The sequence below is a fragment of the Caretta caretta genome, chromosome 1, assembly GCF_965140235.1.
Source record: "Caretta caretta isolate rCarCar2 chromosome 1, rCarCar1.hap1, whole genome shotgun sequence".
Lineage (NCBI taxonomy): Eukaryota > Metazoa > Chordata > Testudines > Cheloniidae > Caretta > Caretta caretta.
This window is the reverse complement of record NC_134206.1, coordinates 159,932,736-159,957,156: the sequence shown is the minus strand read 5'-3', so window position 1 is coordinate 159,957,156 and position 24,421 is coordinate 159,932,736. Positions and strand designations below refer to the sequence as shown.

At 42.7% G+C, this 24,421-nt stretch overlaps 2 protein-coding genes across 9 annotated transcripts in view; one reads left to right on the top strand and one right to left on the bottom strand.

Annotated features, from left to right (window-relative positions):
- Positions 1–12,276, top strand: part of MX1 (MX dynamin like GTPase 1) — a 32,422-nt gene extending 20,146 nt beyond the window's left edge. For all 3 annotated transcript variants that reach the window (XM_075132646.1, XM_048865993.2, XM_075132648.1), the window contains exons 8-14: positions 272–350; positions 1,335–1,457; positions 2,940–3,081; positions 6,010–6,168; positions 6,602–6,678; positions 7,691–7,948; positions 11,372–12,276. In XM_075132646.1, coding sequence (XP_074988747.1) covers positions 272–350; positions 1,335–1,457; positions 2,940–3,081; positions 6,010–6,168; positions 6,602–6,678; positions 7,691–7,948; positions 11,372–11,605 — 1,072 coding nt within the window. In that variant the 3' untranslated portion in view covers positions 11,606–12,276. The remainder of the gene's footprint in view (positions 1–271; positions 351–1,334; positions 1,458–2,939; positions 3,082–6,009; positions 6,169–6,601; positions 6,679–7,690; positions 7,949–11,371) is intronic.
- Positions 12,277–13,729: 1,453 nt separating this feature from the next.
- The window catches only part of TMPRSS2 (transmembrane serine protease 2), a 48,297-nt gene continuing 37,605 nt past the window's right edge, over positions 13,730–24,421 (bottom strand). For all 6 annotated transcript variants that reach the window (XM_075132637.1, XM_075132638.1, XM_048866017.2 and 3 more), the window contains 6 exons: positions 23,889–24,063; positions 20,233–20,408; positions 18,352–18,447; positions 17,194–17,336; positions 15,763–15,915; positions 13,730–15,377 (listed from right to left, as the gene is read on the bottom strand). In XM_075132637.1, the coding sequence (XP_074988738.1) occupies positions 15,366–15,377; positions 15,763–15,915; positions 17,194–17,336; positions 18,352–18,447; positions 20,233–20,408; positions 23,889–24,063 (755 nt within the window). In that variant the 3' untranslated portion in view covers positions 13,730–15,365. The remainder of the gene's footprint in view (positions 15,378–15,762; positions 15,916–17,193; positions 17,337–18,351; positions 18,448–20,232; positions 20,409–23,888; positions 24,064–24,421) is intronic.

Below are 24,421 nucleotides of genomic sequence, written 5' to 3'. Positions count from 1 at the left end.
TGATCTTTTTCTGAAGTTATGGTTCCGAACCTTTTTCTGTTCTCAGTCTGTTCAGCAAACAGCTCATCATTTCAAATCTAATCTTGCAGATTTGGCAGGATGAAGTGAGGCTATGGCTGCACCTTCACTAGCATTCCCCTGCTTGATCAGAAGAAACTGTATTTACCTGCTTTGTGTTGCAGAACTTGGGAAGACACTGCTCTCTTGTTCAGCAAATGCGAGTCACATTCAGCAAATGCGAGGAATATTCATATTCCTTATTCTGTTTCAGAGTTCTTCTGGATGAAAACAAGGCCACTATCCCCATTTTGGCAGAGAAACTTACAAGTGAGCTTGTGGAACACATTAATGTAAGCTAACAAAGAAACACTTTACATCAGTAACCATTAAAAAAAAAAAAAAGGACCCAATCCTGCAGTTTTGGAGGACTGGGCCTGTAAAAATTATTTCTATGAATAGCTTTAATTACCCTGCCTGATGGCAATCTGGAAGTACATGGTCCACTATACTGAGCCTTGGCTTGGTAGTCAGGTATAGAGCTGGGAGATTAATTGATTTTTCAGTTCAGCTGCCAAACCGGGGGTATAATCGGGGGAAATATTCATCTTGGTTCCAAAAATGTTTGGAATTTGTCAGTAAAGTAGAAGAGTCCAGCTCTTCCCCACCTGAAACTATCGGATCATATTCAGATAGTTTTGGGTCGACAGAAACTGCTTTTTTCAGTGAATAAACTATTCTTTCAAAAATTTTACCCAGCGATAGTCAGTTGGCCAGTATTCGATTCTCAGCTTTGCAGCTGACCTACTGTTTAACCATGGGCAAATCACGTAATCTCTCCATGACTCAGTGTTCCTGTCTTTAAAGTAGGGATTCTGATACTTGCTTTCTTTTGTAAAGCGCTTTGAGATCTATGGATGAATAGTGCTAACTAGAGCGAACTGTTATCATCACTGACAACTTTTGGAAGCCTGAATAATTTATACAGAGTGAATATGAAATATTTCAGATACTATGTGTGCTTTTGTAAACAACTGTTTAGTAAGAATGAAAAGGTTGCTAAGATGCACTGGTTCTCTAACTAGGATGCTGTACTAGACCAGCAGAGCAACACTGCTTTTTTTTATGTAAGAGAAGCACCGAAGAACACCACTCTTTAAACCTTCCCCATTCTTTTCTCAGTACAGGCAGTGTTGGTTTAGACTTCAGAGCATACCTGGACGTTTAAGGGCCGTGCAAGATTCATAAAGCTCCATGTCACACTCTGAAATGTTCTGTTTCTTTCAAAGAATGGAATTGTCCAAACTGTACAAGTATAGTTGTTTTTTCTCCCCTAGAAATCTTTGCCTGTTTTAGAAGAGCAAATAAACATTCAACTCCAAAAAGCAACTGAAGAGTTACGCAAATATGGCAAAGGCACACCAAAAGCAGAAGGCGAGAAGTTATTTTTCCTAATAGATGTAAGTATAAATATGTATTTGGTTGTGTGGCACGGCAAAGAGAGCTGAACAAGTCCTAAACTTTCCTGATTTTGATAAGCTCAAGAATTTCAAAGGGAACAAATTCATTTCTGCCATCAACACTTTGTAGGGCTTTCATTGCTTACAATACACATAAGCCTAAGTGCATCCCTGGATTTAAACCATGGATGCTCTTGGCTCATGGTGTCCAGTTTGATGAAGCTCTTCCACCTGTTTCTTCTATCTCTTTACTATGAACCCCACCCAGAGGTTATGGATCTATTACTGGTGTAGGTTGGTGAGATTTGGTGGCCTGCGATGTCCAGGAAGTCAGACTAGATGATCACAACTATCCTTTCTGGCATTAAAGTTTGAGACCTACTGTGGTGAATGGCTGTTCCCACAGTCCCTGGGTAGGCTCCTCCCACAGAGACCCTCTTCCAGTCCCACAAGTGAACCCCTGTCAAGACAGAGGCCTGTGCCTCCACTTCTCTTTTGGGGTGGGATGCTGTGATCCAATCACTCTCTGACTGGGTCTCCAGGTTACACCTCCCTGGCTGTCAACCATACTACTTAGCAGGTCCAGCTGATCTTGGGCCCTGCCAAAGTTCTCCTTCTGGGATTACGTGTTACCATATGGTTGCAGGGAGACAGCAGAGACGACCCATAAATGCTGATGGGTTGGGGGGCAATTTAAAGTTTTGGCCACCCCCGGAACAGCTCAAATCATGCCTCCCCCCCCCCCCCGATCAAGGTTCCTCCACTCAGTCTCTCCTCCCTACTCCACCCCAGAAAGCAGTGCTACGCCCTCTGCAGCTCCCAGCAGTTGCTGCTGCCTTTCCCTGTGGGGTGCAGCTCAGGCTCCAGCAGCTGCTGTGCAAGGAGGTGACCTGGCCGCACCATGTGCCTGAATCTGGATTTAGGAGCCTAGATATAGGCACCCATTTCTGAAAATCTTGGCTGATATTAGATCAGCTTTTAGGGTAAAGAGAAAGGGACAAAGGAGGTGAATTAAGATTTAGGTTGGGATTTTCAAAAGCACCAAAGTGAGTTAGCAGCACAAATCCCACGGACTTGTAGAGCAGTTCAACGCTGGACAGAACTTGGTCAATATGACATTATAGCGTTCCATGGTTACGTCTCAGTGATTTCCATAACACACGTCCTCAGTTTACAAATATATGGTTGTCGTTTTTCTAACTGCCAGGCCTGTAATCTCAACCTGGGATCTGCAAGTCAAGATAGATGCTTTTCTTTTTGAATGTTCCCCCAGTAATATAGGTTCTGCAGACAAAAGTAGGCCCTCAGCATTGATACCTGTGTACATTGTACCTGTACCTTCATTGGCTTTGCATAAATCTAACTGATTGGAATTTAATAAAAGATTGCCTAGATCCACAAGGAAAATAGAATCAAATTCACTGTTGCTTAGCTATGCTGCCTTTACAGAACTCAGGGTGTTTTTTTTCAATCTCATTACAGAAAATCAAACTGTTTAATCAAGACATCATGAGTTCAGTGACAGGAGAAGAAAAGTTGTTTGAAAATGAAATTAGACTGTTTACAAAAATCCGCACAGAGTTTCAAAAATGGGGGAAGATACTTGATGACAGTGCATTGACTGGTAAGTACAGGGGCTTGCCTGTGAAACTGCTATGAAATACTTATTTTGACTAACGTTGTAATACAGCTAATAGATCATGTTAATGAAATTTTAAAACTTGAAGTGATGAGAATTTATCTACCAAGATCCCTGGCTGGTGTGAACTCACATAGCTCCATTGAAATCAATGGATTCCGTCCATTTCCATTGAAGTCAATGGTGATAGGACAATTTCACCAGCTGACAATATGCCCTTGATTCTCTGAATAACGTGTTTAAAAGATTTTTTTTAAAGTCTAGACGCAGCAATTTATGAGTAATAAAATAACCACCTAAAGAACACCCATGTTTCCCAGATAACCCAGTCTGCTAATTGGTTACTGAATCCAGATCTAAAAGGAGAAGAATGTCTCACAGAAATTGAAGTTTAAGATCAGCTCAAAACATTTCTAAAACTCTCCGAATACCTATTAATTCTTCGTCTTGGTCAACACGTAGCACACATTTCTGTCGAGCGGCCCCTATTGCTACACGTTTTTAGCTGTCCGTGCATGTCTACATAAACATCGCTAAATGTAATTCTAAAGGAATAGTTCCAAAATGTGTGCAGGGGTACATGTCACTGAGGGGCAACTACATGTAGACACAGGTGTATTCTATCGTCTAATCTGTCCTGTCCCACCGCATACCCAGAGCCAGTTAATCTAAAGGTATTAGGTGAGTGAAAAAAGTAGGAAAACAGGTGGAAAGAGGAGATAGCAGGTGAACAAAAACACAGGAAAAATAGAAGAGGAGAAAACAACTAAAAACCAGTTTCTTTATGATGTTACTTATTCCCTTTGAGAATCAGTTGATGCGCTTGTGTGTGTCAATAGGAGGTGCACTTGCATTGCAAGTAAAATGGAAATAATGATACTTCTGCCTTCCTTTAGAAAGTAATTTGAGATCTACCCATGAAAAGAACCGTGTATGAGGCAGGTATTATTGTTTATATAGCTGAAGTCATTGCAAGGAAAGTTCATCTAACAGTTCTAGTTGCAAATCATCAGAGAGCTGGAATACATATTAAAAATAGCAGATAAATGGAACAGACAATACTTTTACTAAATTATTCAGGTTTTTGGGCTTCCTATTGTAAAGTACATTGGAAGATGTTTTTCTCGTTGACTGATTAATTTTACAAACCCCTACGTACCTTCCTTCTAAAGTTTTGCCTCTTAAATTCCAGTCTATTTGATACAAACTATCCCGCAATTTTTTTGCAGTGTTTAATGATAAGCCCATAAGTTTCTGGAATCTCTTGGAACTGGTAGGAGGAATGGTCCTTAAGAATTGAATGAGGCGTTACCTGTGCACCTCCTGCCTCCAGTCATGCATGATTATGGTGGATAGGAAGCTGGCTAGATTGTCAGGCTCAACGGGTAGTGATCAATGGCTCTATGTCTAGTTGGCAGCCAGTATCAAGTGGAGTGCCCCAAGGGTCGGTCCTCGGGTCGGTTTTGTTCAATATCTTCATAAATGATCTGAAGGATGGTGTGGATTGCACTCTCAGCAAGTTTGCAGGTGACACTAAACTGGGAGGAGAGGTAGATACGCTGGAGGGCAGGAATAGGATACAGAGGGCCCTAGACAAATTAGAGGATTGGGCCAAAAGAAATCTGATGAGGTTCAGCAAGGACAAGTGCAGAGTCCTGCACTTAGGACGGAAGAATCCATGCACTGCTACAGACTACAGACCGAATGGCTCGGCAGCAATTCTGCAGAAAAGGACCTAGGGGTTACAGTGGACGAGAAGCTGGATATGAGTCAACAGTGTGCCCTTGTTGCCAAGAAGGCCAATGGCATTTTGGGATGTATAAGTAGGGGCATTGCCAGCAGATCGAGGGACAAGATCGTTCCCCTCTATTTGACATTGATGAGGCCTCATCTGGAGTACCGTGTTTAGTTTTGGGCCCCACACTACAAGAAGGATGTTGAAAAATTGGAAAACGTCTAGCGGAGGGCAACAAAAATGATTAGGGGACTGGAACACATGACTTATGAGGAGAGGCTGAGGGAACTGGTATTGTTTAGTCTGCGGAAGAGAAGAATGAGGGGGGATTTGATAGCTGCTTTCAACTACCTGAAAGGGGGTTCCAAAGAGGATGGCTCTAGACTGTTCTCAGTGGTAGCTGATGACAGAACGAGGAGTAATGGTCTCAAGTTGCAGTGGGGGAGGTTTAGGTTGGATATTAGGATAAACTTTTTCACTAGGAGGGTGGTGAAGCACTGAAATGGGTTACCTAGGGAGGTGGTGGAATCTCCTTCCTTTGAAGTTTTTAAGGTCAGGCTTGACAAAGCCCTGGCTGGGATGATTTAGTTGGGGATTGGTCCTGCTTTGAGCAGGGGGTTGGACTAGGTGACTTCCTGAATACTGATATTCTGTGATTCTATGATTATGCTACAATTTCTAAATCCACTCATGATCAATCAATATTGGACACCTTTTAAAGCACTTGTACTTGTGGATGCGAGGTACACGTATCAAAAAGGGGAACAAATATTATTTAGGAAGGTAAATTTCTCCAGTGTTGACAATGTTTTAGTGATGGTCTGAGTTTACTCGAAGGTCTAGAATAGACTTCCTTATTTGTGGCAATTTTTCAGCTGCTGAAAAGATATCAGACTGATAGGAACATGGGCCAGTAGTCTGATCCAGTACAGCAACTCCTGTTTCCATTAGTTTATATGGTCATCTCAATGACTGAAATGGTTCATTCTTAAAAGTCGTAACAGCATATTTTGGCTCAGTTCTACGGAAATCAGCTTGCTTAAATGACCAGCTGTGTATTAGTTCTTCCAGTCAAGTGTCTTCAGAAAAAAGAACTAAACTTCTTTTAAATCCATTTTTTTTTAATAAATTCATTGGATTTAGTGTATTTAAATATTGCTGTTGTTTTAATGTTATAGTTAGGAAAACTATACAACATGAAGTGTGGAGATTTGAAAAACAGTATCGTGGAAGAGAGCTCCCAGGGTTTGTCAGTTACAAGGCATTTGAGACTATTGTAAGACAGCAAATCATGGTACTAGAAGAACCAGCTATTGAGATACTGAAGAAAGTAAATGGTGAGTTTCATTTACTAAGCTTACCCTAAGTTTCGGAAATATTGGTTTGTCTATATTTTGGTTGACATGGCAAGAGCCATATCTTGGCTGCTTCAGGCAGGGGAAAATGAATCTGAATCAAACCAGTTTCAAGCCCTGAGACAGATCTCTAGACCTCAATCCTCTATGCCTGGCCTTCAGACTTTGAAAGTACAAATTCCTAAATGGACAGTATTTCTGAAAAAGTTAGAAATCGACCACGATAGTAAAATGAAAGATCATCATAGGTATGACAAGGAGGGATTAAAAATTGCATTGATGAAGCATAGCTCCATGGTAGTGTCATTTGGATAGATATGGTGAATGACCAGTTTTCACAAATCTTGTACTACCAGTAGTTCAGTAATCACGTTTATACTGCTACCTTTATTTTATGTCTCTTTTCTCCCCTCAGAACTTGTCCGAGAATCTTTTACAGAAGTTGCCAAAGATCATTTTAAGGATTTTCACAATCTTAACAGAGCTGCTAAGGTGAGACACCACATGCTGCTCAGAGAACAAAAAAAAAAATTATTAAAGATCTGGAAATCGTGACCTATGAGGAAAGATTGATTAAAATTGGGTTTGTTTAGTTTGGAGAAGAGAAGACTGAGGGGGACATCATAAGTTTTCAAGTACATAAAAGGTTGTTACAAGGGCAAAGATGAAAAATTGTTCTCCTTTTCTCCGAGGATAGGACAAGAAGCAATGGGCTTAAATTGCAGCAAGGGAGGTTTAGGTTGGACATTAGGAAAAACTTCCTAAACGTCAGGGTAATTAAGCTCTGGAACAAATTATTGAGGGAAGCTACGGAATCTCTGTCATCTGAGGTTTTTGGAACAGATTACACAAACACCTGTCAGAAATAGTCTATTTATTATGTAGTCCTGCCTTGAGTGCAGGGGACTGGACTAGATGACTTCTTGAGGTCCTTTCCAGTCTGACACTGCTATGACTTTATGTAACCTGATATAAGACCAGCAGTACTGAATGGCATAATATATTGTATATAGAACTACATGTTACTCCTTCACTCTTGATCAGTCACTTGTTTGATAGTTGCACCTTAAAGCAACTTGTGGAGATTACTGCAGACATATCACCTTAATGAATATGTTGAGGCTGAATACAGCATCAGCAATCACTACATGCTGTATCAGAACATATCGAATGATCCCTTCAATATTTCCCCTGCCCTACAAACCCATCCCTGGGGGGGTTTCTCACATAGTTGGCAGCACAAACACTCCTCCTTTGTTCATACTTAGGGAACTCAAGCAGCAGGCTTTTGGCTGTCCCTGTCCACAAGTGTAATGGGGACACAGAACAATGTGGCCTCTCCTGCCCGTTGACACAGAACCAGAATCTAGCACTTACCCTGTGCTCTTGAGAACCCTGTGACACCATGTTACATGTCACATAGGGTTGGTCCTGTACTCACCTGTACCACCTGTTGTTTAGTGGTTTTTGATAGTTTTCTTTCCCCCTCCCAATCCCTTTACAGGACAAAATTGAAGACATTAGAGACAAACAAGCACAGGAAGCCGAAACAATGATCCGAGTCCAGTTTAAAATGGAGCAGCTTGTATACTGCCAGGACAATGTTTACAGCCAAGACTTAAAAGTTATCAGGGAAGAAACACCAAAGGAAGCAGCCAACAGTCTGAAACCAGCCTCCTCAGTTTTAAATTTGGGAACTGTTCCAACCCAGAACCACTCTGCCATTAAGGAAATGGCTTATCACCTGGCGGCATACTTCAGTGTGAGTTTATGGATTCCTACCACAGCAGTTTTTATTCCATTCCAAATCCTTCAGCATGTACTAATACTGTTCCCTTTGCAGACAATAGGAAAAATGTATCTCTTTGTTTTCAGTTTAAGAAAACACTGGTACCATTTAAAGGCAAATAACACCCCCACACACACACACACACCCCCTATGTCCATGGATAACATCTTTTTGCATTAACTGGAATTTTGAACAGCCGATGCAAAATGTCTGTGGGCAAATTCAGAAGTGATGTGAGAGGGATGTACAGTATCAATGTACAGAATCATTATGTAGGTGTAGTCACAGGCTGAGTGCGTAGCAGAGGCCTGCTTCATCCTGCATCTGCCTTTTGATTAAGGTAGACTTATGGCAGGAAAAGCAGTTTTCAAATTACACCAACTTTCAACTTAATGACAAAATTTATGTCACCTCTGAATTTAGCCCTACATCAACTCAGAAATTAAGGTCCTGATTTTTAGGTGAGCCATAGCCTGGTTTGCAGCGATGCACCACTGGCAAAATTCAAGTGCAATGGCACAAAAATGGATGCATGTGTAGATACAAATCAGTGCATTCATAATACTAGAGGCAGTTATTGAACAACCAGACCTCTGTTCTCTCCCCGAGAACAAAATGGAAACTACATGTAGCTCCTGTTATTAGAAGTGGTTATGTTAGCAGTAGATGTTATGAGGTAGGGTGAAAAGGCAAAAGAGAACTTGCTTTTACATCATCTCTCACATATTTACAGTATCCTAAAGTGCTTCACTTGGCAATAGGTTAAATAACACTAGAACAGTGAATCTGCAGCAAAGAGTCGTTAGACACTCAGCATACGGTTGGCAGGTGTCCAGTTTTCAACTGGAATGCCTGGTCGAAAAGGAACCCTGGAAGCCCTGGTCAGCACTGCTGACCGGGCCATTAAAAGTCCAGTCGGTGGCACAGTTGGGCTAAGGCAGGCTCCTCATACCTCTCGGAAGGCAGCAGCATGTTCCTCCTCTGGCGCCTGGGCTTAGAGACAGCCAGGGGGCTCCGCATGCTGCCTCAGCCCCAAATGCCAGCTCTGCAGTTCCCATTGGCCAGGAACTGCGGCCAGTGGGAGCTGCAGGGGCAGTGCCTGCGGAGGGGGAGAGTGCAGAATGCCTGGCCGCACTTCTGCGTAGGAGCCAGTGGGAGGATGTGCTGCTGCTTTCGGGAGCTGCCCAGAGCCTACACCCCCTCCCATGCCAGAGCTCTGATCCCCCTCCCACCCTCTGAACCCCTCAATCGCAGCCCAGAGCACCCTCCGGCACCCCAAACCCCTCATTCCCAGCCCCACCAGAGCCCGCACCCCTAGTTGGAGCCCTCACCCCCCTCCCGCATCCCAACCCCCTGGGTCAGCCCGGTGAAAATGAACAAGTGAGTGAGTGTGATATGAGAGAGAGACAGAGGGAGGGGGATGGAGTGAGCAGGGGTGGGGCCTTAGAGGAGGGGCGGGGCAAAGATGTTCAGTTTTGTGCAAGTAAAAAGTTGGCAACCCTAAATCAGCAACATTTTCAAGAGACCCTATACAGTTAAATACCATCAATTTTCCGGTTTGTCACTTCTGATAATGGCATTTAAACACCTAAATACTCTTGGAAAATTTTACCCTTAGCTTGATGATTTGAAAGGAGAAATGTTGGGCAACAGACTGAGATTTCTCACAAGTGTCCTTCATTTAAGTTTCCTCTGCCAGTCAGTCATCTTGAATAGCTTGTCTGAATTATAAATTGCTGCCTCTGTTGTACTCTGATTTGTTAGATTAAGAGGGAACTAGCTCAGTTAAAAGCAGTTAGCTTTCATGGTTCTAAATAAGTGATCAAAGCCCCAGGTTGACATCCTTTAAGGCTCGGGCATAGTACTAAGGCAGCCCTGTACTTCACCGGACTAGTACAAATAAGTTCTAGATACTGGGAGTTGACTTTGGGCTGTGCCCATTAGACTGCTTGTGCCAGACGGGTTGATTATGTTAAAGGGATTCAAGCTAGAATCCTACGATTTGAAGTTTGTGATAGTACCTTAGGTTTTGTCCTACATAATTACTTATGGGCCACTCCATTACTACCCTCAGCAGTTTGTGAAAGCAGGTCAGCCACACGCTATGGCTTCTGTGGAAGGAGTTTTCTTTACAACAGTACAGTAACTCCTTCCTTAATGCTGTAGTTATGCTCCTGGAAAATGCTACTTTAAGTGAAACGATGTTAAGTGAATCCAATTTCCTCATAAAAACGAATGTAAATAAGGGGAGTTTAGGTTCCAGGGAAATTTTGTGTGTGTCTGTCTGTGTGCGCGCACGCACACACTAAGTTTTGAGCAAACAATTGAATACTTACACAGCAGTGATGTTTGTGAAGCTTGGTTGAGGTGGTGGAGTCAGAGGGTGGGATATTTCCCAGGGAATGCCTTACTGCTTAATGATGATCTAGCACTCAGCTGAGCCCTCAAGGGTTAATACGTTGTTGTTAATGTAGCCACACACTCTACAAGGCAGCACGAATGGAGGGAGGGGAGACAGCATGGCAGAGAGAGACAGAGACACGCACATTGCCCCTTTAAGTATGCTGACCCCACTGTAAGTACATTGCCTTTTTAAATAGATCAGCAAGTTGAGGCAGCTGCTGCCAACAAGCTCCCTCCATCCTTAGCCCTGCGTGTCCCACCATGCTCTGTGGAGATGGGGGGCAAGAGTGGGGGGAGGGGGACACGCTGACATCAGCACCCCTCTTCCCCCGCATCCACGCAGAGCAAGCAGGAGGCTCCCAGGCAGAGGGCAGGAGCAGCACATGACAGTGGGGAGAGGGACAGCTGAACTGCCCAGCAATTGACAGCCTGCTGGGTGGCTGCCGCACAGGGAACTTAGGGGAGCTGATCGGGGGGCTGCCGGGCCACCCTGGTTCTAAGCCCCCACCTGCTAGCTCCACAGGGCTGCTCTTTCTGCAAGCAGTGGACAAAGCAGGCGGCTGCCAAACATTATAAGGGAGCATTGCGCAGCTTTAAACGAGCATGTTCCCTAATTGAGCAGCAACATAACAATGTTAACACTTACAGTAACTCCTCACTTAATGTGGTCCTGATTATTTACAGGATGGCGCTCTGCTGGCAAATGTCAGCATTAATTAGGTTATACAAGTAGACTGGTCTGTCTTTTGTTTATGCTCCTGAGAAAACTTGTGGTTGAAATTAGCAGCGCATCTCATTCATGTTTTCAAATGGGATTAAAAAGGAAAAGTTGCATCTCAGCTGTCTGAACCATTTCCAGACTAATTCATGAAGATACTCACTGGAACAATCACTTGACACAGAATGTTGTAGCTTCTTACTGAATTTCGCTAGAGAGCCCTTCCCATGTCCTCTCTTTGATAGTCATGTTTTACAATCATCTTCTGTTTTCAGAGTGCAGGTAAACGTCTCTCCAGCCAGATTCCTCTGATCATCCAATTCTACATCCTTCAGGACTTTGGAGATAAATTACAGAATTCAATACTGCAACTTTTACAAGAAAAAGAAAAAATGAACTTCTTTCTTCAGGAACGGAAAGATACTGCCGATCGGAGGCAGTTTCTGAGTGGACGAATTGATCGTCTGACACGAGCTCGCTTTTGCTTAATAAAATTTTCTGTGCTGTAGCCTCTCTGCTTTAAATGGTCTGTTTCAAATGTCAGTTCTTGGTACTGAAAAGACCCATAGCAGAGCTTTGTATAACCCGTTAGAAATTGTGCATCTGTCTACATTGGCCTTAAAAACCGAATGAACTAATTCAAAATTTAGCTAAATCACATAATTGCTTTAACATCATCAGTTATGTGTGTGTCACATGTTCATCTGTGAACCATTTTATTTTGAAAGTCTTGTTTTAGTTAGTTTAGTGTATAGCATTATGAATTTCTTATGCTTCCCCGTAATTACGTTGCTACTGCGAAACATTCTGCATATGTTCATTTTAACAAGTGAGGACATGAGCTCTCTGGTACAGACCATACAACCTTCAGTAGGCAAATGAATTAAACCATATTGCAGTCAGAGACTGAACCAAAAGTGTAAGTATATTTTAAATGTGTGCTTTCTTACTCACTTTTTTGGTTGTGTTCTTCCACATGCTTTATTTTAGCCATAGAAACTAGTTAGTTCTTTTTAACATTTTGGAAGTATTTAAAAAAAAGAAAGGTAAATGTCACTTTGCAAGTGTAGCATGAAGATATAAAGTTGTTAGATGCTGGATCCGGTGTATGTGTTTGACACCTGATGTCCTGGCCCAATCACTGGCAAATAAACTAATCTTAATGTGGCTCAATAAATAATGAGTTGTTTCTGTGAGTGTGTACTGTAATTATGCTTCTGTGAAACTCTACAAGTACAATATGAGTTTTAATAAAGCGACTGAGTTTGACACTATCAGACGGTTCAATGGCCTACCCAAGGGGGTGGTAGAGAAGTATACATAGCTTAGGTGGACCTGTGTTTGTTAGCCACCATGGAAGAGCTGAGGGGCAAATGGGCATAGACTGACCTATCTTTAGTGTTCACTACAGCTGTGTGGTGTGGAAACTTTCTTGGCCCTACTCAGCTCCAGAAACTGAAGTTTCTGTTTATAAAAAGAGGTACATTACTCTGCTGCTATTCAGTCAACAGTAATGTGGGCTTGTAATCTTAAAAAGAAAAAAGAAAGTAACACTTTTGGACACACAAGTTTTCTCTGGTTAAATTTCAAGTTATCTTTCATTCAGTAGTGAATTTGGTGAATACTTTTCTTTCAAGTATCATCGGAACACAGCATGTGCCTGTTACAACTAAAGATAGGTCCAGTACTGACTCAAATCCAACCTTCTATCCATCAAAGTAGCAAAATACATAGTTCCCCTCAGCCCTTACTGCCTTTAAAATGAGCTTCCTTGCCACTTGTAAGTCCACTGATCCAGTATCACTAAAATTGTCCTTCCCACTGAAGTTATTTGGCAGTGGGGGTACTCAGCACTTCTGAAAATCAAGCGAAGTAACTTGTTTAAAGGACTACCAGGAAGCTTGCTGAAAGATTGGAGGGAAGAAAAAAAAACAGTTCCCTTTGGTGCCCCTTCTTGTGCTTAAATCAGAAGATATCCTTCATCTCTGAGGCTCTCAAGGTGCTTTATAGCAGGGGTGGGCAGACTTTTTGGCCTGAGGGCCACAGCAGGGTGTGAAACTGTATGGAGGGCTGGGTAGGGAAGGCTGTGCCTCCCCAAACAACCTGGCCCCTGCCCCCTGACCGCCCCCCTCAGAACCCCTGACCCATCCAACCCCCCCCCCCACTCCTTGTCCCCTAACCCCCCACCCCTAACCACCCCCTGGGACCCCCACCCCCTATCTAACCCCCTTTGTTGCCCCCACAACGTCCACCCCATCCAACTGCCCCCCAGAACCCCCTGCTCCATATCCAACCCCCCAGCCCCCTTACCATGCCACTCAGAGCAGCATGTCTGGCAGCTGCGCTGCCTGGCCAGAGCCAGACACGCTGCCGCACTGCCCTGCAGAAGCGCGCAGCCCCGCCACCCAGAGTGCTGCCCACGCAGCAGCATGGCTGCAGTGGAGGGGAAACAGCGGGGGATGGGCCGGGGGCCAGCCTCCTGGGCCAGGAGCGCAGGGGCCGGGCAGGACAGTCCCGTGGACCTTCATGTGGCTCACGGACCGTAGTTTCCCCACCTCTGCTTTATAGACTTTCAGTCAGACAAAAAGATTGAAGGAGGTAGAAATGCCATAATAAATTACTGCAAGGAGAAATGATTTGTAAAAGATTTATTAGTTGTACCACTTGTGTGCAAGACAACTGCATTTGTTTTCTTAATGTATACCAAAACAAGACAAAATTTCTTGCTATTTTAAAAACAAAAAACATCATTCCCCAAAAGAGATTTGTCATTCCTATAAAAAGTGACTCATTATGGCCTTTATCCCCCCCATGAACATTCTAGCCTTTACAACCATTTTTAAAATATTAATTAAGTGGCACTCTGATATATAACAGATTGTGGTTCCAAAACTGAAGTAGAAATTTCTCCAACTCAAGCTTTGGGAATTAAGGTACCATTAAGTAACAGCAAACGTGATCATTTCACTCCCTTAGAATTGGAGAGCACATAAAGCAAGAGAGACATACTAAGTCATTACTTTTGGTCAATTTGTCAGAGCCATACCAGTCTCTTTTCATACACATCCAGAATTAGAGCATTTTATTTTTCCTCTCCTAGAACATTAAAATCATCAGACTTATGTGAAAGGTTATTGGCTTTGTTTTTTGTTTTGTTTTTCAAAAAAAGCTTAAGTGATTGGTCTCCTGCTAAAACAGCTACATGGACATGTACAGAGAACTTTCTATGGAATTAAAAGCCAGATTCCTTTAAAACTGAGGTAGTCATGTGTTTAAGTGGAAATGGGGTTGGTTGTGTTTTTTCTTGCATCTCTGATTTCAACACTTTCCAAGCCTTCCATACCTACACTTCGATCACAGAGAACGACTACATGGCAGGCAGCTGCACAGCAAAGCTTTGTTCTTTGCATTTCAAAGAGGAGGGTTCTCACAGTCAGTTAGCGGCTCCCCGCTCATAAAACTGAGCATGCTACTGGTACACAGTGTCCTGCCACAAGCCGGAAGAGCTGTTCTGTGCTGGCTAGCTTTAGATCAGTAGTTACCGTATTTCTCCTGCATGATAGATGTGGGACCCAGGAAGGGCAACCGTGAAGAACAATGGCACATTTTCAATTACCAAGCTAAATGCTGATCCTATTTATGTTGGGGTAAATCCAAAGAGATCAGCCTGGCTGTTACTGCACCTGTAAAGATCCTGAGGATTTTTAACTACCTGAATATATGCCAAGACATCTCTCCTTGCCTCTACTCTCCAATGCACAAAACAGCTTCCCTTCACCTATAATGCCAAGACTGACATTTGCCATGTGTTTTCCTCTTTAAGTCACCAGCTAGGACTCCAGAGATTCATATTTACACCACTACTTACATTTAAATTAAATTATGCCAGTAAAGCAAGTGTCAAACCACCCTGCTTGTAATTGAAACAGTGATTATTTCAGTTACAAATGTGATTACGGAAAACCCTATAAACTCGGAAGCTACAAAACTAAAGGAACAGGTCAGTTACCAGTTGACAGCAACTTTGTGCCACCAGACATCATAATGAGAAAGGTGCTTGTTGTGAGTCTTCTACTTCATTAAATAGATCAGTCACTGCAGCCAGCACAGAACTGAGTGTGCAAAACTTCAGGTTATTTGCAAGTAGTAAAAAAATTGTAAGGACCTAGAAATTCTTTTTAAAAGTACATAATAAGGTAGCCAAGAAAGCCTTAGTTCCATTTAGGATTGTTCTTGAAAATGATTCAGCACGAATGGCAGATACCATGATCATCTATTTGCCTGTTTAAAAAAAAAAAAAAAAAAAAAGTGGTGAGTATCATATGTCTCAGTTTTCTCAATCACTTGATATGATGAGAGCCAGATAATGGCTCTCAAGGTCATTAAAAATGTGATGTTATTTTTCATAATATGAATAATGGGAATTTGGAATACTAAATGGTGAGTTCTCTCTAACTCAAAGTCTTTAAATCATGATTTGAGGACTTCAGTAACTCAGCCATAGGTTAGGTAGGGGTCTATTACAGGGCTGGGTGGGTGAGGTTCTATGGCCTGCAGTGCGCAGGAGGTCAGGCTAGATGATCACAATGGTCCCTTCTGGCCTTAAGGTCTAAACTCTATAAGCCTGTATAAAATGTTGAAGAAAGAGCATGAATATATATTTTACCTGCATATTTCTATAAATCCAGTCAGTGAACATTGTCATATTTCCATAAACTCCAGGTTTTCTGCGACTGGCACAGCCAGTTCCCCAGCTTGTGTCACCAACTAGCCACCACACTGAGTTTTTCTCAGTTACTAACGGACCTCCACTGTCACCCTGGACAAAAATACGAGCCCACAAGCATGCTATTAGTGACCTTGCCCATTGGAAAGAGCTGATAAATACAGATTCAAACATTGTGGCCAAGTCCCAGAGGGAACAATAAAAAACCCCACTGAGTATTGCTTCCACAGTGCATCTAAAACAGATGTTCCCAAACTTTTTTTGCTGCAATGCCCTGTGGAGATTCATGTCCAGGCATGCTCTCCTCTTTCTATGAACACCTATTCATATTCCATGTATTCCATGAACACCTAGGGTCCAGTACCCCACCCCACTGCTCCCCAGCCCACAAGCCTCCCCTGTCCAGGACTTATTTCAGGCGGGCAGCCTCAGCAGGACACAGCCAGCCATGCTGTGCGCTCTCCTTGTGTCCCTGCCTCTGGAACCTGCCGGAATCATTAACAGGCCGCAGGATCCTCTGGCCTTGGCATGATTCCCAGCACGCATGTGCAAGAGCCTATGCAGGCAGAGAGGACCCACCTCCCAAGGGGGTGTGTACACATCAGCTTTTGGAGAGGCCAGTGAGCTGCAATGACCCAACCCGACCCACCCCACCCCACCCCTCCTGCACAGGGAGAGGCCATGCCCTCTCACTCCACCCCTCCCTCCTCCTTGTTATTTCAGCCTGGCAGCAGGAGCTGAGCCAGAGGCTCAGCTATTGGAAGAAATTCGTATTTTATCAATGATGTTTTGAAGAAACAAGACAATTCTTAACCAGCCAGGTCCTTGCCTCCCCGATAACCTTGTTGTGCCCCATCCCCAACCCCGGGAGGGCATACCCCAGTTTAAAAAGCAAATGATCTTAAAACAAGTGCTACCTCAGTTACAGTACTACACAGTCAGCTTACCCAGCAAAAATGCAAGAATTCATATATTGTTGGATGTGTATTAAGATTGAGTGTGACTGGTTTTCCCTCTTCTCAAAAGCAAGAGAAAAGTGTTGCTAAATTTGTGAAAAGTCACGCATTTTCAGCGCTCTCATGAAATTGTTACAGATTTGCATTTGAAAATGAGGGGACAAATTTAGCAACAAGTGGATACCTTCATCAAAGACTGAGGAACTGGGATGGGAGAATCCAAATAGCAGCCCTACTTCTAGCAGTTCTCTCAGCATGATGAAAACCAGAAGCCTGACTGCAATGCTTCAAAGACAGTCACTTGTCTATTTAGCTAGACCTGTCATAGTCACTAGCATTTTAAATACCCTCTCCAGCAAGTATTAGCATAATCAAAAATTAATATTTAAGAGCTAAAATGAACACAGATTATTACCTGGCAGGAATCCTTTCCTCCTTCCAGATACCCAGCACATATCATGGTAGGCAAAACTAAGCCATTATAGAAACTGGCAGAATTACATCTAGAACGCTGTATTAAAGGCACCATTACGGCATTCAAGACACCTGAACTTTTACCTAAAGTTGAAACATGCACACACACAAAAATGAAGTTAGAACAGGTCTCAGATTGTCATGTGTAGAAGTTACAAAGTTGCTTTCAGTGGTTCACAAGATCAAAAACAAGTCAGCAATGCCTTGGCATAAACAGGGACATTTGATTATAAAAAGAACACATATTAAAAACCACTTTTTGAAGATGACAATACTTTATCCTGAACAAGTATGTTAAAATGCCAGAACATAAAAACTGCCAGCACAGCTGTAAGTTGATCAGTTACCCGCAGAACTATAGGAGAGAATGAACCTACAAGGTGTTGAACCTCCCTCCCACAACTTTTTGCAAGTTCACTAGGAGTTGGGGTGCCCTGCACCTTACAGGAGGCACTTGACACTTTCCCTAATCAGGCTCCACCCTCCTCCATGGCCTGAGAAATCTCTGCTTTTCCCGCTCACTGCAGCTTTACTGCAACCCTGTCTTGTCCCAAGGAGAGCATCAAGAGCCAGAGGATATTCCCTCTAGCGAATATAAACACTACACTACACCACCCTCATCCACTCCCAGACAAAAATCCACACTCCCCTCCCTCCCCCCCTACCACACACACAAGGAACTGCTGTAGAATGCACCCCACTACTCTGTCACATGGGTGGGGCACACGGTCACTACAGTGTTTCGAGCCCCTGCTAGCAGAGATACAGAAGACTGTTCGATTGCTAGACTGCCAGGATGATCCTAGTTTCCTTCCCCTCCCCCCCCCCCTTCCTGCACTAATATTTCTAACCCCATTCTTAGTTGAGCTGCTTTGCAGACTGGTGTGGAGAGACAAGTTTCTTGACAATACCAGACATTTTTCCTCAGAAAGACGACAACAAGACAGAGCGAGTGACAGCAAGTTGGCAGGGATCTTTCAAATTGTCTCCTACCCCATGAAAGTTATCACCATACCGCGGATGAAGAGCATTTTTTAGTTTAGTACAAATGTAGAACAAAACTAGACATGTCCCAGTATTTTAGAACCAGAAGTCTCACCCCCTTGGTGTTCTGCTCCCCATCCAGATACCCAGCACTGTTGATTAGGTTGGAACATCATTCCAGGGTTAGGCAAACAAACAGGTGCTACAGTGTCTGGGAAGTAAGAATATACTGGTGATTAGCAAGCCTAAGTGAGAGAACATAAATTTAAAAAACAAATTCTATTAGAGGGTCTTCCACCCAGGAGGAGACCCATGCTACACTGAATACTAGGGACTCCAAGTACACGCTAGTGCTTTTAAATATAAAGGCTCCTCCCCTGTCCATTTAGCTTCCTAGCATCTAAGCAATTATTGTGGTCATAAAAGCTACCAGCCTGAGAACACTGAGACCTCTTTATCCACAAGAAGCACAGGATGGGTAAAAGGAGTGTAGGCTTCCAAATGTTTCTAAGCCTTGACCTAAAGTTTCAGCCTCTGGGGATTCAGAGGGAGGTTAGTTCCCTCTCCATCACTCAAGTAACATTTAATCAACAAGTTAATGCCAACTGTTTTGAGAGGGTTTCTTTTTGCGGGGAGGCCAGAGGGAAGAAGACATGGAGACGAGACACTGATCCACTAGGACACAGACTGAGGGCAAACATTGGTCAAGAATGCTTAATTCACATGAGCATTGTGTACTTTCCATGCAAAGTCCTATTGAAATTAGCATGTTGCTTCTTCCACAGATTCCAAATAGGTTGTGCACCGTAGGCATACGAGCAGTAGAATATTTGTTAAGCAAACCTTTGTTTGCACCTTAGCATATAGGGCTCATGCTATTCCTAGTGAACACACACACTTGCCTATCACCAGCAGCAAGGGGGAGTTTTCTTCATGCTAGTTTTGCCATTTCTCCAAGTGCTATACACTGTTTTTCTTCATTGCATCTTGTTAGAAAATCTTAGGACTTCAGGTAATCTGAAGAAGTCTCTTGAATGCCTTAAAATTTGGGGCACTGGAGCAGAGAGCATCCTCTCTGCCATCTCTCTCTGGGTTCACACTATGCTTGGTCTTCCAGTTTTCACTTCTAGTTTGGCCACTGTGCTTCATTTAAAAAAATGCCCATCTCAGTTTTGCACGCTCTTCAAGGATCTGAAATAGTTTTGCTTCTTCCTGGAAACTGCTTTAGGTCTTGATCCATTGTGCACTATTTAGTTAAGGGCAAGGTACAGAAGTTAGTAGCAGGGCCTGGGAGTTATGTACACCGGAATGGACTATGTTTGTTTGATTTTAGTAGTTCATTTTCAAGTGCTTTATAGTGGAAGAACTGTATGCTGTTTTGAGGGAGAGGACACTAGGAGTTATAGCTAGTCTGAAAATCCCTGATGAATTGATTATGTGGTACACACACTCTGGATTTAGAGAGTGTTTCCTTATGTACCTCCTCTTTTCATAAGAAGATCACTCGTCACATTTGATGTGCAAAGTTCCATATGTTGCCGTATATTCCTTGCACGTACAGACTCTCTGGAAGGCCACTATGGGTAGTTAATAGAATGACCAGGTCATCAACATACAGCAAGGATTTAATTTCTCATTCATTAAGAATCCCGGGTTCCAGTAGAGTTGGCAGATCATTTAAGTGTACTTGAAGAGGGTAGTGCTGACATTACATCCCTGCCATACCTGCAGACTCTGAGAAAAACATACTTTTTAATTGGGTGTCAATTTATCACAGTTTCTATTTTGTAGCAGCTTAGTGTTCAGTCCTGGTTCGCTGACTACACGTTATTAAAATATCTTCCCATGCTTTGTATTTTTCTCATGTTTTTTAAGTGTCTGCAGAGTAAGCCCTTCCTCTTTAACGGCTGACACAATTTAAAAAATAAATAAAAGGGGGTGGGCAATTTCTGCAGCCGAGCTTTTGGGTTTTAGCACAGAACAAGAGAATACCTACCAGTAAAACTCAGCGGTGTCTGTAACTTCATCAGGGCAACATCATTGTCTTTAGAATCTGAATCATAATTTGGATGGGAAATTATGTTCTGCACCCTGGATCCACTTCTCTCGCGCATTTCCTTTTGCGTCAGAATCCCAGCATACACTCTCCAGTAGTATGGAGAAGAAAGCTGTCTGGAGAGTAAAATAAGGTTAGACTATATGCTTCTGTATTAAGCAGAAGCCCCATCTTCTTTCTCCTGCAACAGCCAAATGATTTCAGATCTCATTGACTTTTTACTGTGAATGGGTAAGCACGCACATTGAACTATCACCTGTTGTTCCCAATCCTTCTTCGGTTGCCAAATTTAATAGCAAGAAGAGTGTTAATACATTTCATCTATATGTGGCAATGAAGCTGGGAAAGCCAGTGTTCATAATGGAGATGGTAGTGAGAGAAGAAACAAACAGTACAGAAATCCAGGCACAGACATTCCACATTTTACCCACAATGTGAAGATGTAGACATACAATATAAGAAAGAGACAGTCACATTTTTGAAGTCTTGGTGCCATTTCAGTGACTGACCATGAAGACAGCAGATCACGATGGGATTCACAAGGGGGCCTAACTACCAAAATGTAGTTCTGGGGGACGGAACCCCAGTTATTAGGGAGAGACAGGTAATAATAATGTGGGATTCAATTATTAGAAATACAGATGGTTGGGTTTACGATGACCAGGAGAACTGCAGAGCAAATTGCCTGCTGGGAGCAAAGGTTGTGGACCTCTCAAGACAGCTAGATAAACTTATGTGCTAGGCTGAGGAGGACCCGGTGGCAGTGATACATGAAGGCACCAACGACATAGGGAAGGATAGGCGAGAGGTCCTGGAGGCCAAATTTAGGCTGCTAGGAAAGAGATTAAAGTCCAGGACCTCCATGGTAGCATTCTCTGAAATGCTTCCAGTTCCACATGCAGGACCAGTTATACAGGCAGATCTGCAGGGTGTCAGTGCATGGATGAGATGATGGTGTTCAGAGGAGGAATTTAGGGTTAGTAGAAAGTGAGGGACCTTTTGGGAAAGGCAGAGCCTATACAGAAGGGATGGGCTCCACCTAAACCAATATAGAACCAGACTGCTGGCATGCGAAATTTAAAAGGCTATAGAGGAGTTTTAAAACTAAGGGCTGGGGGAAAGCTGACAGGTGCAAAGGAGCACAAGGTTCAGACAGACACATCCATGGGGAGGATTTATTAAAGGGGATAGATACCCTATATCCTAGCAAAGAGGAGAGGATAGAAGCTGATAAAGAAAATGAAAGAGAGTCCCGTTTAACTGCATCACATGAAGGCAGATAACCAAATACTGACAAATTTTACAAGTACTTGTATATAAAATGCAAGAAGTCTAAATACAAAGATGGGTGAACTTGAGTGCCTGACATTAAAGTAAGGATTTTGACAGAATGGGCATCCCAGAAACTTGGTGGAACAATGATAATCAAAGGGGCACAGTAATACAGGGTACAAAATATATAGGAATGACAGGATAGGTTGCATTGGTGGGGGAGTGACACTATATGTAAACAAAAGCATAGAATGAAAGATCGTACCAGTCTTAAATGAATCAAACTGTACCACAGAATCTCTATAGATAGAAATTCCATGCTTGAACAAGAGTAGAGTATAGCAGTAGGAATATACTACCGACCCCCTTACTAGGATGGTAATGGTTATTGTGAAATGCTCAGGGAAATGAGATAAACTACTAAAACAGAAAACCCAATAATAATGGGGGATTTCAATTATCCCCATGTTGATTGGGTACATGTCACCTCAGGATAGGATAAAGAGATAAAGTTTCTTGACATCTTAAATGACTGCTTCTTGGAGCAGCTAATCCTGGAACCCACAAAAGTAGACGCAATTTTTGATTTAGTCCTAAGTGGAGCACAGGATCAGGTCTAAGAGGTGAATACAGCTGAACTGCTCGGTAATGAATTACATTATGGTTGTTAATTTAACATCCTTGTAGGGGGGGAAATTCCAAAGAAACCCACCACAGTAGTATTTAATTTCCAAAAGGGGAAGTACACAAAAATGAGAAGGCTAGTTAAATGCAAATTAAAAGGAACAGTCACAAGAGGGAAATGCCTACAAGCTGCATGGAAACTTTTTAAAAACACCATAATAGAGGCTTAAACTATATGTATACCCTAAATAAAAATAAAAAACAGTAAAAGGATCAAAAAAACACCACCATGGCAAATCAACAAAGTAAAAGAGGCAGAGACAAAAAGACATCCTTTAAAAATTGAAAGTCAAATCCTACTGAGGAAAATAGAAAGGAACAAACTGACAAGTCATATAATTAGGCAGGCCAAAAAAAGAATTGGAAGAGCAACTAACTAAAGACACAAAAACTAACAGTAAAATTTTTTAATTACATCAGAAGCAGGAAGCCTGCCAAACAACCGGTGGGGCCATTCGCCAACTGAAGTGCTAAAAGAGCACTCAAGGAAGACAAGGCCATTGCAGAGAAGATAAATGAATTATTTGCACCTGTCTTCACTGCAGAGGATGTGAGGGAGACTCCCACACCTGAGCCATTCTTTTTAGGTGACAAACCTAAAAGACAAACCCAGACAGAGATATCCATAGAGGAGATTTTGGAACAACAAATTGATAAATGAAACAGTAAAAATTACCAGGACCAGAAGGTATGCACCCAAGAGTTCTGAAGGAATGCAAAGAAGAAATCCAGAATAACTGAGATATGTAACCTATCACTTAAATCAGCCTCTGTACCAGACAGCTATCTGTGGATAGCTAATGTGATGCTGATTTTTAAAAAAGGTTCCAGAGGTGATCCTGGCAATTACAGTCTGGTAAGCACAGCTTTAGCCTCAGGCAAATTGGTTGGACCTATAGTAAAAAACAGAATTATCAGACACAGATGAACATGATTGTTGGGGAAGAGTCAACACATCTTCTGTAAAGAGAAATCATGCCTCACCAATTTATCAGAATTGTCTGAGTGTGTCAAACATGGACAAGGATGATCCAGCAGATACAGTGTACTTGGACTTTCAGAAAGGTCCCATACCAAAGGCTCTTCAGGAAAGTAAGCAGTCATGGGATAAGAGGGAAGGTCCTCTCATGGATCAGTAAGTGATTTAAAAAAAAAGATAGGAAACAAAGGGTAGGAATAAATGGTGAGTTTTCACGGTGGGGAGAGGTAAACAGCAGGGTCCCTCAAGGATCTCTACTGGGACTTGTGTTGTTCAAAATATTCCCAAACAGCATATATTGCACATAACAGCACATATTGCAAACAGCAAATTTTCAAACTACCCTCTGACAAAGTGATTTTCCTTTAATAGTGTTAAAATGGTACGAAGTTAGAATACCATAGAACATACAACCAGATTGTCTCTCCCCACCCGCCACGTGCACATGCAATCAGTGAAGATGTGCATGCAAATGAGGGGGGAAAATTGATCCATTCAGTTTGAAATCCAGAAGGAGTTCTCTTAGATTGGACTTCCCCTACAACCTGAAGTCAGTATGTCCACATCCCAAAAATCTACACTCAACCGTGTCTGTTGTGCAATACCAGAATTCCCTCACTTTGGGGAACCAATTGACAGAATGCAGTAGTTTAGGACTTACCCTTCTACACAGTGAGCAGCTGTCACTATCCATTCAGGGGTGATAATGGAGCCTCCACATACATGGGAGCCTTGGACTTGAAGGCTGACCTGCCATGGCCATTCCTTCAGCTTTGCAGCACTTCCACCCACAATTCTGCCTGAAGGATTCACATTTTTACGGGATAAGCCACACTCTGAAAAAATACACAAAGATGGGGTGTGTGGGAGAGAGATTGTTTTCAACTATTATTGGCTGCACGTCTCAGGATAATGATAACTCAAAAGTTATGCTGGGATTTTCCCATTTAAAAAACCACCACCAGTTAACAAGGTGGAGAACAGGAACTCTGGAGGCTGAAGATTTTAAATGCAGTTTATCAACAAAAACGCGTCATGACCCTCTGGATGGGTCTTTGTAGAGATTGAATCCAGGACCTTTGGCTCTAAAAGTATAAGCCTCTGCTGCCTGAATTAGAGGGTCAGAGGCAGGAGCAGACCTGTAACCTTCCTTATGGGGTCCATCTGCTAGAGGGGGATGTAGACTCACACTGG